We start from the raw sequence: 13,925 nt of genomic DNA, 5'->3' as shown, positions 1-13,925 counted from the left end.
AAGCTGTCTTTATCTCACCCCATGAATTTTCCTTTCCCCCTCCTCCCCCCCCGATTCTCTCCCCCATCCCACTGCGGGGGGCAGTGAGCAAACAGCTGTGTGGTGTTTTAGCTGCCTGCTGGGTTAAATCACAACAAGCGCTCAGAAATGAAGTCAGGACTACCCGACTGTTTAGGCTTCTCTTTGGAGCTAAAAACTTCCTAGGAATTGCTGTTATGATATTTTGGTTACTTTTGATCTCAGCCCTGCCCAGAATGAAGTACATAAAAAAGGATAAACACAGCATTTTTGTTTCTCTTCCTTTTTCTAGTTACAATAGATTATCCATCCACTCGCCCACTCACACGAGCAAGCCTTTCCTGTGCTTGCTCATCTCAGCTGAACTAGGTGGCAGGAGTGATTTACATAGCCATATTTCTTGAGAATGAATTTTCTTTTTGTATTTGAGCTCACTGATCCCCTATTGTTCATGCCTTTGTTTCTATGCTTCGCTCTCCTAATTCTTGCGTCTTTGCTCCAGTTGTTAGTGCAGTAATCCCTGGTAATAAACAGAAGCTTGTCTGGAAGGAGTCCTAATGCTGCTTGGCTGTGCTACCAAAAGCTGATTCCTCTAGAGCAATTTTCTTCCCATCCTCTGCATGCCATTTTTTGAGGGGTGGGGGAATGACAGGACAGTGAAATTAGGGAGATAACTGTTCTACCCCTTCCTTCTTCTGTTGGGCAAATTGAGAAGCAGATGCTATTAAATAACTTGCTCTTAACATCCTTGTTTTTCAGTGGCACAGACTGATTCCGTTCACTAGAGTATAATGACTTTTTCAAATTTTTTTTATAAGCACCTGTTCTCTTTTAAGATTACTGCTTGAATTGAAGACTTCTCCTGTGCCCATTTGCAAGTGTTGGCTCATATTTAATTCATTTTTATTTTAGGATTTATTTGGATTTGCAGCTCCCCCCCCCCCCCCTTCCCCCATATTTTAAGTGGATGCCTGGGCTTGGCATTGCAAAAAGCACGCCTTGGTATTCGTTGAGGAATGGGTTCTGTTGTGAGTTAGAATGTGATCATCCCTGCTTGTTGTCAAGGGAAACTACATCAAAATTACTATCTTTCAAATGAGATTAATTGGTATCTTTGCTGCTTGTAATCACTAAATCCTATTGTACATATTGCAGGAGTGAAGTCAATTAGAACTAAGCACGGGACACCCCTAGGCTTATAGAAGAACATTCACCTTTTCATTCTAATAAAGATAGTCACATTTTTGCCTACTAAATTACTCCTACTTTCAGCTGGATGGCTCTCTGATTTTTCATGATTCTATGATTATCTTCTAACAGCTCTGTGTTCAGTTGTAACTGATGTAAGGTAGCTGGCACGCATGGCCAAAATACTGCATACTCTATTAGCACCAAAAAGCAATTTGCCCAGGCCTCTGTCTGCTGATGTGAATGGTGGTAGAAAATCTCTTCACAGAGAAACAAAATATACATAGAAGCAGTGAGGGGCTCATGGTGTGAAATATGTTTATTAAAAAACCTGAATTGACAGATATGGCTGGCTATTATGATCCAGAGAGTGAGATAATGCTATAAGCCAAACTAAATATATTACTCGAGAGCATATCAAAACTAAGTTGAAAGATATAGGTGGAGTTCTGAAGAGAGCTATCTGCAAGAAGAAATGAGTGTGTATCAGGCTTTAAAAGGAAGTAGTGGAGGCAAAGTAGCAACTAGTATATTCTGGGCCTCTCACTTGTTCAAAGCAATGATTATGTATAAAACTGTTAAACCAAGCATGTTGGCTAGCTTACATAATAAAATTGGCAGACGACTTCAAGTTCTTTTCTTTTCAGAAAATAGCATTGGTGTCATGCTCTTCTCATAGCAGTGTAAGGACTGTGTTGCAGGGTGCTGTACTGCTAAGTCTCTAGCAAAACATTTTTGGCCTGAATTGCACTTTCACATGGAAGCAGTAAACTTGAGATGAGAAGCAGCACAATTTTCTGATGTGTATTAACAAAAGATCACAAAAGTAGACTCATAGAATGGTTTGGGTTGGAAGGGACCTCTAAAGGTCATCTAGTCCAACCCCCCTGCAATAAGCAGGGACATCTTCAACTAGATCAGGTTGCTCAAAGCCCCGTCCAACCTGACCTGGAATGTTTCCAGGGATGGGACATCCACACCTCTCTGGGCAACCTGGGCCAGTGCTTCACCACCCTCATTGTAAAAAAAATTCTTCCTTATATCTAGTCTAAATCTACCCTTGTTTAGTTTAAAACCCTTACCCCTTGTCCTATTGCAACAGGCGCTGCTAAAAGTCTGTCCCCATCTTTCTTATATGCCCCTTTTAAGTATTGTAGTTTTTAAGTGTGTTATACAGGCTGAACTTGCAATGAATATTGGCTTTATAGAAGAGGAACAGATTTATGAAATCCCTACCAGCTGTGATGTGATAGCTCCACCCCATACTCTGTATTTTAAGCTATAAACCCTGTTCTGCATTTTTTGTCTTGAACTGCTGCATGCTGTTAATATGAAACCATTTCAGTAGCTGGCAATGAGATCACACTTTATTATATTTAGACCCTTTATGTAGATGAGAAATCCTGATGATTTATTCAAATATATATGTCTCTACCGGGGGGGGGAAGGTCAATTCCCCCTCAAAATACAAGGGACTGGAATTGGTGACTTAGAGCTGCACAGATCTCCATTAAATGACCCATCTTTACAAAGAATCACAGTAAGTCAATTGTCTTCAAACTCTGTACCTGGTATAGCAAGGTTTCGAAGTGCACTGAGTGCAGCATGTTGAACAGAGACGTCCCCACTCTCTACGTGTTTCTCCAAAAGATCCAGAAGCTGATGTATGACTCCCAGCTGTACCATTCGTACACAGTTGCCATCTGAAGAAAGAGGCAAAACCAAGCAGGTGAGGGAGATAAGAAATACAATGATAGAAATTAATCATGCAAATTGAGAATTCAGGGAGTCTTTGCCTTGACTGTTTTCATGTCTTGATAAGATTGAGACTAGCTTTTGCATTGTTTTTTACAACCTTCAACTCTCTAGAGGTAAGTGGGCATCAGCCACCTGTAATCTAATGCTGAGACGTCCTCTAGTAAAGCTTAGCTTGAGAGAGCTTTCTAGGGACAGCCACTGTCAAAGTCAAAACCGTATGTCCTCCAGTCAATTTCTTCCTCAATACTGCTTTATTTTGCACTATAGATGTGGTGGAATACTGGTGGCATTTTCCACTTCTCCACAGGGTAGCTTTAATACTTCAATTTTGCTATTCTGCTGGTTTAAGAGACTACTGTGAGACCAGGGATCTTATCCAGCAATGGTGAGTCTGATTACTAGTTTTGTGCTGCTGTTACTCCTTGTATTCAGTCAAATAATTTGTCATTAACTAATCGTCAATCAGGCCTAGGTTTTTCTTACCTGTTTTGAGAAACCCACTTTTGGAAATGAGAAGTCTAATTGTGTTGCACTCACATGAAGCTAGGAAAATATGAGTTGACCTAGAGAGTTCTGATATGTTTAGTGCTGGTGAAAGCAGATTTGTACATCCCAAAGAACTACCATTTTGCCCAGTATGCGCTCTGCAATATTTTGTCAGTGCACGTCTGTGTGTCTCCCTCTCTTTGAGAACTTGCTCTGTAGAGGTGACAGCCCTTTTGTTATCAGAAGCTCCTTAGCTCACCTTAATAGGAAATGAGAAAGTGTTCTCCTAAAGAGCAAAAGGAAACCCTGCATATTACGGTCTTGCATCCTTCCTGAAGGAAGTGTTTTGAAGATGCCGTTTGGCAAATGTTTTTCTGTATTTTATTTTATGCAGTTTATTATACTTCAGGAGAAGCATATTCCTGACACCAGTCAACATTTCCTTATTGCTGTGCTGTTACCATGTGAATGCTGTTTGTTAAAACATGGCAAAACAGCATGAACGCTATATAGGAAGACCACGTCTTCACCTGGGGTAAACAGTTATCTGTGGAACTGTACAGACTTCATACAAATACAGAATCTGGCCAAAAGTAGCTTTAGGTGCTTCTCATGGTACTAACTGCATGCCTAAGATGTACAGACTTCTAATTTTTGTGTGTATACCACTTTAAAATGGCTCTAGTAATTTTAATACCTTTGCTGGTTTGAATGTTATTTCCACCCCAAAGTAGTAGAAACTCCTCCATGTTGTCTTTTGAACCAATGCCCACTATTCCTTTAATCTTGTAGCATTTCAGTTAGTAGCATATTTTTTCCCCTGTATTACTACATATGTTAAATAAGAATTTGTCAAATGCTTATGAAATGTAAGTGGATATTTTCATAAAAGAACTGTCAGTCTGTGAAATAGTTTGAATTCTACTCATGCAAAAATCTTTTGATACCAATTTATGCATACGTTCTCTAAAGCTGATATTTTTTGCTTGTGATTCTTCCAGTGTTCTCTTGCCTGGTCCTAATCTTTGGAGATCAGAATATATAAGGAAAATTACCCAGTTCTCTTTAGGAATAGGTTCTCTAGGAACAGAGCATCTCTTTTGGTCTGACAAAATTCTACAGGCAAAATACTTTGATCTTCATATAGACTAACCTTAATTGAACTTAATTTCTCTCCTCCCCCCACCTTTCAAACCAAAGAATGGCAGAGCACTTTTTCTCTTGTAGTAAAGTGCGAATAGGCAGAACCCATTAGTGGTTGCCTTGCTTTGATTGTCACAGAGCTCCAAATTGGTTCTCTCTCCTATGGATTTCTGTTTGGATAGCAGCAGAACCTTCAATTTAATGGCTCATAGTTAAAGTCTGATACGAACAGCCACTTTCATAGTTGTCTGTCTGTCATCTTTTCACTGCCTCAGAAGTCATTTGATGCTGAGATCAGATTTCCATAGGATTTTTTTTTTCTCTTAGATTAAAGGCTGTGCATACATCAGTGGCACATACTGGAGCCTGAAAGGGATTATTCACTTTTTCCACATGAAACATCTCACGGGGTTGTGGGGGAGATGGAGGGAGAAGAGCGAGTGACAAAGCAAGCCATTCAGCTGAATAAATTGAAGATAGCCAGTTTAAAGGCACCAAGGGCATTTCTGTGGCCTTTGTAGAACCGTGATGCACGATGGCTGATTCAGAGCAAGGTATAAGACAAGGAAGAAAGGGAGCCTAGAAAGGATGGGGGGGGGGAGGTGGAGAGATGTGTGTATGATTGCTTTTAAAAAATAAAAAAAAAACCAAACCAGATGAGACTGACTAGCTAAACATTCAGACAGATACGAGGGAATCTTTTGTCATAATTAAGCACATATTAATGCAGAAAGTTGAGCAATGTCGAAAAAAGCTCCTTTTTGTTAATTGAGTTTGAACCCAGTACAGTAGCTATCAGTGAGAAAGGACAGAAAATGTGGTGGGGTATCTTCTGCTGACTGATTCAGCACAGCATGCCTTCCAGGAGTCTGTTTATAAGAGTCTCTGTGTGTTTCTCTCTGCATAGTATTAAGGCTCATTGCTTTCTGTAATAGGAAAGTGTGAAAGATAAAATGGCTTATCTTGAGACTTATTTTTCCCCCTGATGTGTCTGAGTAACCCTCCCTTCCTAAAAGTGACTTAAAACCTAAAACATCAATAACGTTATGTTATTTTTTTATATTTCTAACAAATGTATTTGCCATGAAACATTTCCAGAGTCTCCCCTCTAATAATGTGTGATTTAGGGGGGAAAAAAAGCACGAAAGCTTGCATACCTGACCACCCCATTTTTCACAGTTGTGTCTCTGAAACAACTTCAATATCATTAGCATCTGTAACTTAAAGGTATGCAAGTCTCCAGTCTGCAGAAAAGCAAGAATGTTACTGTTTCAGAGCCAGGGAGCAATGAAATCTAATAGTGTTGTTTTTCTCTCCACTCCCAAACAGTGGCTTTCTATCTTTGAAGTGTAGAGAATAAGCAACCTTACCGGTTTTTGTAAAATTAGCAATAGCTGTTGCTCCTGTCTCAGTAGCTGCATGTGTTTAGATGTGATGCAAGTACCAACATTCTGGGAGATGATGCCACATCCCTTAGCAAAAAAACTTCTGCATGTACTTATCTGCGGCATGGTAAATAGAGAGAACATCTCATGTCTGTTTATAATTAGCCCCAAAGTGAACTGTTGTGTGGGGAGATTCGAATCAATGATGACTTAAAGATTGTTGTTACAGTTAATAGTTTAAGACCTTTAAACTGTTGGTTGCTTCGGGATTGGGGGTGGTGGGATGCAGTATAAGTGTCCAGTTCTTGATGTTTTATTCTTTAATCTGTATTGCCCAAAATACAATATAGCAGGGCCACCTAAACTATGTTGCTGTTAGGTCTTTAGCCTTTTTGTGTTGTTCTTGAGATCAGCTTAAAGACTTAGTGAAAAATCTAGGTCAGCAATCTGTGTAGTCTGTTCCTAATAGATAGATGCAGAACTTCCATTACAGGAAAGTTCTTGCATTTCATTTGTTAATCCAAATGTTCGAAATACGTACACAGATTTGGAATAGTGAATGAGGAAACATGAGTAGTTCAATACCATGTGAACTTAATCTGATGATTAGCTTTAAATTTAAAACTGGCTCTTAGGCCAGCTTTGAAAGTAAAGTTACAGAAGCAGCGTGTGAACTGACAGCCACGGGTACAGCTACAGTGGCCTGAAGTTCTTATGCTTGCTTTTGTGTTCTGCGCAGGAGCAGTCACAGTGGTATTAGATGACTTGAGGCAACACATGTGTATGCTCGAAGGGAAGCATGGCAATGTGAGCACTAGGCTCCTATAAAAAGTGAAAAGTTGTGGTGTCTTGAGAAGAGTTCCCCTAAGGATTATGACACAGGCTATAGATGTGTCCCTGTTAAGGAAATGAAAGCAACAGAGCAGATGGCAACTCCTCTGCTAAGGGGACTTTTTGATGTTGTTTCTTTATGTATCTGGACTGTCAGTATTCCCTTTTTTACCTCCAAGAAGCAGAGAGACAATGAGATCTGATGCAGCCTTCACAATGCATGTATCTTCAGCTTGTGAACTACCCTGGAGCCTCAGCAGGATCTCGGACAGCACCTCTTGCACGCCTGCCTCCACCAACTGCACTTTCAGAGCATCTGTAGAGATCACAGTAAAAGCACACTAAAAGCTTCTTGGGTCTTTGTTGAAGTGTTTCAAACTAGGAAGCTAAAACCTTGAATTTTAGCCAGTCTTTTTTCAGGTGCAGTAACTTTTTTGGTTTTGTTTGTAACAGACATTCTGGTGCTAGGATGACACCAAGGCAGAATGAGCAAAGCTTCTGCATTGATCTTTGACATTTCTTGTATTGCCAGTCATGAGTTTAAGTTTATTTCCTTAAAATCTGTATCAGGTGTCTAGATATTTTTAGTGGATTCTTGTCATTGTTTTTTATTAAAAAAAATGACAACCAAATATCATAGAAGATGTCTGTTGTAAGCAGTGGTGTAACAAGCAATCTGTTTAGTCTGCTTTTCTGTTACACACCATGGAGTTTGAATCTGCTATCTTATGGAGCCACCGAAATAGAGTGGAACGCTACTCTCTCTCTCCTTTCTTTGTTGCCTTACTTATTAAGCTCCAAAGTCTTGCTCAGGCCAGGATTTCAGATGTTCTTGTGGCTTATTTCCATTGAAAGGATTGCTGGTTCCATTAGTAGGATCCCATGGCAAACTCAGAACCGAGAGCTTAAACTAAGTACCAGTACCCTGTCTCCCCTCATTCCCCCAAGCTGCAAGGAGTCTTACCATTTTCTGCAAGTGCTTGCAGGACCTCAAAGACAATTTCTAACCTCTCATGGTTCTCTGCTCTTCTCAGTTGCTTCACCAGCTGTTCAGCAACCTTTGTCTTGCTTAGAGCTTCCTTGGCTGTATCTGTGCATATGATAAAGCCAGCATTTTAAATGTTTCTTTATCTGATTAAATGTTAAAAGCATATCTCTCTTTGAATGCTTTTTCTGTTTTTAAAGATGCTTCTGTCCCTTTGGACAGCAGAGACAGCAAAACTCTACTCCATCCCTTCTCCCCCCCGCACTTCTTTCTTTAACGCTATTTTTGTGTAATTCTTGTAGCTGTGGCCTTGTAATAGCTGCCAAATTAATCTTGGCTTAATTCCACTGACACTTATAAATCCATCTGTAGTATGACTGCCTAAAAAACCAAAACAACACACACACCCCCCAAAACCTGTGGGCATTCTGCATGCACATAGAAAAGCAGTGATAGCGTGAAGATGATGCTTTACTCCAAGATACAAAAACATTTACTTACCAAGGTCTGCAAGATTGCATAAGGCCAATAGATCAACATGGACAAGTGGTTCACTCTCTGCATAATCAGTTAATATTCGGACTAGTGATGTGATTACTCCTACCTTCACCAGCTCTTCCTGAAGATCCCCTGGTAATAGTAAGCACAGAAGTTAAAGGTGATTAAATAGGGATCAGTTAAATCAGTAAAAAGGGTCCAACTGAGATGCTTTGCAGCAAGGTAATCTGATTCTTTCTCACACTGTTAGAATTTGTACAGCTTTTGTGCTGTGCGTTCAGGCTAATGCGTGCATTTGGGAAATGCAGGTTCAGGACAGAGTTTTGCTAAACCTCCTGGTTCTACTTTGACTCGAGGAATTAAGCCGTTGTAAAAATATATAAGGGCAATTGCATGAGCACCTCTACTCATGTAGTAGTGCGGCTTCTAAAGTGAGTTCTGATGGACTGTGTCTCTTGGTATGTATCTGAAAATTGAGTGAGGAACAGACAGTTGGCTTATTTCTCTCAGCGAATGGGAATCTCAGCCTTAAATCCTATGGCTGCTTTTGTTCTGAAGGGCAGGGAGATGGAAGGGACTGGAAACCCAAGATAAAGCATAGTGTAGTGACGACTCTGCTTTCAGGGACCGACAGTGTTCAGGCTCATATAGCAAATGTCCATATACCTTGCTTTTTCCATGTTAGAATAATGATTCTTTTTTGTTTCTTCAAAAAAATAATTCGTTGTTAAACAAGACACTTCACCAATACCTGGGCTGTTATAAGCTACCATTGAGAGACAGACCACTTTAAAGTTCCTCTAGGGGAATCATCCTCTTCCAGTTCTTTGAATGTCAGTTGCTCAGCATGTAGGGAGTCTTGGAGTGCTTGAACTCAAGGTGTCTTTGGAATTTTTATAGGCTGAGTAAGGTTCTCAAGCAGGTGTAAATTCATGTGACTTAAGGGAAGTCAACAAAGTACAGTAAGTAAAAATTAATATGGTCCTGGTTTTAGTATACTAACTACAGTTGTCTCCATCCACATGCAGAATTGCTGAGGAAAACACTGATAACTGTTTTCTTTATTTTTGTAGTTTGTCTTATAATGAATGAAAGCTTAATATCTAAAATGATTTTGAGAATGCCAAGAACTATGAAATACAAGTGATGGTTGCTTAACAGTACAATAACACTGCTTTTGCAGCAGTGTCTTGCTGAGAGCTAGACTGCAACTTGGCTGACTGCATGTATGACAGACACCAGAAAGTGTCTGGGTGCTATTGTAGCATATACAATTGTAATTCAATCAGGGAATCACTGAAATTAATTTTTCTATGATGTATTTACTACTGTGTTAGAAACTAGTAAAGCATGTATCTCACAGTCACAGTCATCTTGTCAAATCTATGCTGGGCCTGTGTTCTGACAGAAGTGAAGCAGATTTGCAGTATGGCCATATGCTGTGGTAATGCTGGTGTACAGTAGTTGCATGCGCCTTGCATGTAATCATATGGGGAAGGGTTTTTTTTAAACTATTACATGGCATTCCTTGGCAAATACATCTAATTTGCAGGGGGCTAGCAGAATCTATACCAGGTACCTATCATGCTTGGATTTCTTAGGAACAGTGCAGGGAGGCAAACCCAGAGCTTTCTAGATAAAGCTACACAGGTCCACACTGGAAAGATAAGAGAAGGTAGGTTGAAGGCAGAGGGAAATGGATAGAAGATACTGGGTGAAAAGTTCCATGTTGCCTCCGGTATGCAATAAATATTTTCAGTCAGACTGGGAATTAAAGGTAAAAGAAAAATCTTAAACTGTTGAGGCAAGTAAATGAAAAGGGTTTCATTCGTGAGACCAGCAAGCAAGCTAGTGTACTGGCTTTATGGAAAAATCTGCAGCACAGAGATGTCCTATATGCAGGGAATGGTCCTCAGAGAAGACCATTCCTTGCATAGATAGATATCTCAGTATTTTTTATTTCTTAGAGTATTTTTTTTTCCTGACACACTTTTTAAATAAGTGCTTTGCTTTATAGACGCTGTTATTACTTTGGAAGAAGATGAAGTCATTCAGTATTTGAGCCCAAGGCAGTTCTACAAAATTGACTAAGATATGTGTGAGGCTCTGCTACTCTTGTAGTTGCAGAGCAATTCTGACAAAAATGTGTCACCTTGAAGTCAAAAATATAGGGGGAAACCCAGTGTTTAGGAGGTGTTTGGGATGCATTCAGCCTGGTGTCTGTGAGCTGTGTGGATTGTATATCTAACTGGAGGCTGAAGTGCATTGTGTGCTCAGGTCTCATAAAAAAATTATGAGTTACAGGTTACAATGCCTTATAAAATAATGCCTTACAGCTAGGGAAAATAGGATTCTCTCAAGTCAATACTTACGATTATCATAACAGATACGGCCAATAGCCCTCCCAGCATGAAGCAACATTTCTTGGTCTGTGCTCTCCAGCAAAGGTATCAAAGTTAGAACCAAATCTGCTTCAATACACGGCTTCTTCATTTCTTCTGTGTAGGTAAAGGAGAGGGACTTGTGGGGTTTTTGCCATGTTGAAATAAAACAATTGCAACTGCAAGACCAACAGCTGGTAGCCATGAAACAAAACTCAAGAGTGGAAACATACAGCTAATGTGCTGTAGTATGCCTCGTAGTAATGCTTTAGTACAACATACCATTCTTGGCTATCTCTGAAAGCACCTGGGCTGCTTTCACTGCACATCGTGGATTGCCCTTCAGGATTTTTGCCAAAGTTAGGAAGATCCCACTCTCCCTGAGTAGGCTGAAGGATCTCTGCTCTGTAATGATAAGAGCGTTAAAAATACGTGCAGTAGGTTTGCAACTGTTTGTTTACATGTTGCTTTGTTTCCTAGAGTTCTGAGTGGATATCTGTGGGATCCAAGGTTCTGATTTAACAAGGAACTTAAAGGCTGTCTCAGCCTAAATATATAGGAACAGTCATCTGCTTGAATTTCAGCAAGTGTAATCCAGCTGATTATTCTGCTTCATGCTGAATTGATGCACAGGTAGCAAAGCAAAGGGGAAAGCAGTTTCATCTTCTCTGACTACAAAAGGATGCTTGCATAAGGCATGGGAAGTCAGGGATTAAGATTCTATTCCTGAGGTATGGCGTAGCAATTAAGTTTGTAGGTAGGCACAACATCTTTTATTAGACTAGCAATTAGAACAGTCAATTCCCTTAGCCTTTTTTTTGGTCAAAAATATGGCTAATTGTCCTTAAGGTAGTAAGTCACCATCTGCCAGGAGATTCAAATAAAGGCAGGTTTATGTCGTTTCAGGAGAATGTACAGGGACCTTAAAAACTTTCTTATAAGGAGACTAGGAACTACTTTTTAAATTCCTGACCCAATAGGGTCACCCCAATTTAATCCTAGGAGTTTGTTTTGTAGTAAATAGAATATTAAATTTGGAATTTCTCTGCATCTTCAGGTGTTTTAGTGACCAGTAGCTTTATCTGGTCACAGGTAGATTTGCGAGTATGCAAAGAGAAAGGAAAACAACAAAACAGGTTGAGGACAGCTACAGTTCCAGCAGCAATCACTTCCTGTAATACAGATTGTTACTATAGACAAAAACATCCAGTGAATGATTTCTGATTGTGCAAATGGTTAAACAGTGATCTGGAGTGATACTTAGCTATCTTCAGTAAGAGCCAGGAGAATCCCATTCAGACTTTCAAGGATCTGATCTTCAGCTTCTGTGTCATCTCCACAGAGCCCAAGGTACTCCAGGTGCTGACTCAGAGTTTCTAAACAGAATGGGATGGAAAACTGTGGTGAGCCAGTATGGAAAATACTTTTAGTTCTTTCTGGTATTTCTTTTCAGTGACAATGGCTGACCATAAGATCATCTCCTGAAGGGTCCAGATCTAAATATGCTCATTAAATAACTCATTTAATCCAAGAGCATGAGGGCAAAGGCTTGGTCCACTTCTCAGACAGCACATAGCTCTTGTGCGGGCATAAATATGCGGAGATATATGTTAATTTCTTTTTCCAGATGGAATTTAATAGCTGTGGCAGAGTTTGAGGTAGGGGGGAGAGAGGAATAATTAGAGAACCCAAATCAAGCCTGTCATTTCTAAATACCTCTTTATCATAAAGATAGTACTTGCAGTTCAACTAGCTGTATATCTGCTCTGATAGTGGCTGGTAGGAGACACTGAAAGAATGCAAGAATGAATCAAATACGCTAACATACCTCTCCCTTAATTTCTGGCAACCTTGGCCTTTAGAAACATGCCTAGCATTTACATCAATGTTTTTAATAGATTTTGATGGACTTTTATTTCATGAATTTGTTTAATTACCTATTTAAGATAATTCATACTTTTTATCTCCACGGCACACTGTGACATTAAGTTCCACAGTTTCACTGTTGTAAGAGGAAGTTACTTCCCTTTGTTTTAAAATATCTACCAAAAAGCTCAAAGCTAATGGCCTTTGAGTTTCTGTAATAAGAGAAAGGAATGATCCTTCGCTATTTGCCTTTCCCATGCTTGTTGTGATTAGATGGATTTTTTTATATCCCTCCTTTGTAATTCTTCTGCCAATTCATTTAATATTTCCTCTACAGAAGCTTTGATAACTTGCCTCAGTCTTTTGCCAGTTCACTTTTATTCTTTTTTTTTAAGTGAGGAGCTAAAATTCGAAACTGTCTTCAAGATATAGGTGGACTGGGATTAAGACAAAGATTGTAATGCTTTGTTTTCTACTCTTTTAATCCTTTGTCTATTTGAGAATGTGTTTTGTGCAGCGATTCAAAATGCCTTGATCTCTTCTGGGCAGAGGGAGTTAATTTAGACCCCACCATTACTCATAATTAGGCCATCTTTTCCCCATGTATGTTGTTCCGCATTTACAAACACTGAACTTGATATGCCTCCTAATCCTAAGTCATACAGGATGATAAGATTTTTCTGCAACTCTCTACAGTTGGTTTTAATTTTGAGTACTCCAAATAATCCAAAACCTCTTTACCATTCTGCTAGTTCTAGATCGTTTATGAATATATTGAATGACACAGGTTCCAGCAAAGGTAACCTCTAATAATTATGGCTCTCTACTGCACAAGCAGTCTTTATTCTGCCCTTCAGACTTCATCAGATAACCTGCTCTCATATCCCAAGATAGCTTAGATGATAAACATTATTGAAAGTTTTGGAGAAATCAAAATGCATTGTTAACAGTATCTCCTTTATTCACCTTCTTGCCAGCTCTTTAAAAATATGTTTAAAGAGAGAGAGGTTGAACATTACTTGCCTCCACAGAAGTCTCATAGACTCTCTCCTTTTTTATCTTATCTGTGTTTGGTAATTCTGTGCTTTACTATAATTCTACAATTTACCTATGCAGAGATCAGATTTCTGTACTTTAATTTCCTGCATTCCTTGCAACTGTTTTTGTAAACTCGTGCCACTCTTACTGCTTTCCACCCTATTAATCCTGTAGCTGATTTAAATAGCATTCTGCATGTCACAGTTAATGATCTGATGATTCATTTTATTAATTCCTTATAAACTCTGGGGAATAACATCCAGTCCTGACAATTGGATAGCATTTATTTTATTGATTTGTTCTAAATCAATCTTCTGCCCTTTCAATCTGAAGGTTCCTCCATCTACT

The 13,925-nt window shown here is 39.4% G+C and overlaps 1 protein-coding gene across 1 annotated transcript in view; it reads right to left on the bottom strand.

Annotated features, from left to right (window-relative positions):
* LOC103924210 (rap1 GTPase-GDP dissociation stimulator 1-like) overlaps positions 1–13,687 on the bottom strand; it is a 22,432-nt gene extending 8,745 nt beyond the window's left edge. The window contains 10 exon segments of the mRNA XM_009332696.1: positions 2,775–2,909; positions 5,964–6,005; positions 6,008–6,187; positions 6,982–7,125; positions 7,774–7,899; positions 8,296–8,424; positions 10,665–10,790; positions 10,956–11,078; positions 11,939–12,049; positions 13,648–13,687. Coding sequence (XP_009330971.1) covers positions 2,775–2,909; positions 5,964–6,005; positions 6,008–6,187; positions 6,982–7,125; positions 7,774–7,899; positions 8,296–8,424; positions 10,665–10,790; positions 10,956–11,078; positions 11,939–12,049; positions 13,648–13,687 — 1,156 coding nt within the window.
* Between the last annotated feature and the right edge of the window lie 238 nt (positions 13,688–13,925).

The sequence above is a fragment of the Pygoscelis adeliae genome, unplaced genomic scaffold (assembly GCF_000699105.1).
Source record: "Pygoscelis adeliae isolate BGI_AS28 unplaced genomic scaffold, ASM69910v1 Scaffold269, whole genome shotgun sequence".
NCBI classification, from domain to species: domain Eukaryota; kingdom Metazoa; phylum Chordata; class Aves; order Sphenisciformes; family Spheniscidae; genus Pygoscelis; species Pygoscelis adeliae.
The sequence above is the reverse complement of the archived record's forward strand: the minus strand, read 5'-3'. Positions and strand labels throughout refer to the sequence as shown.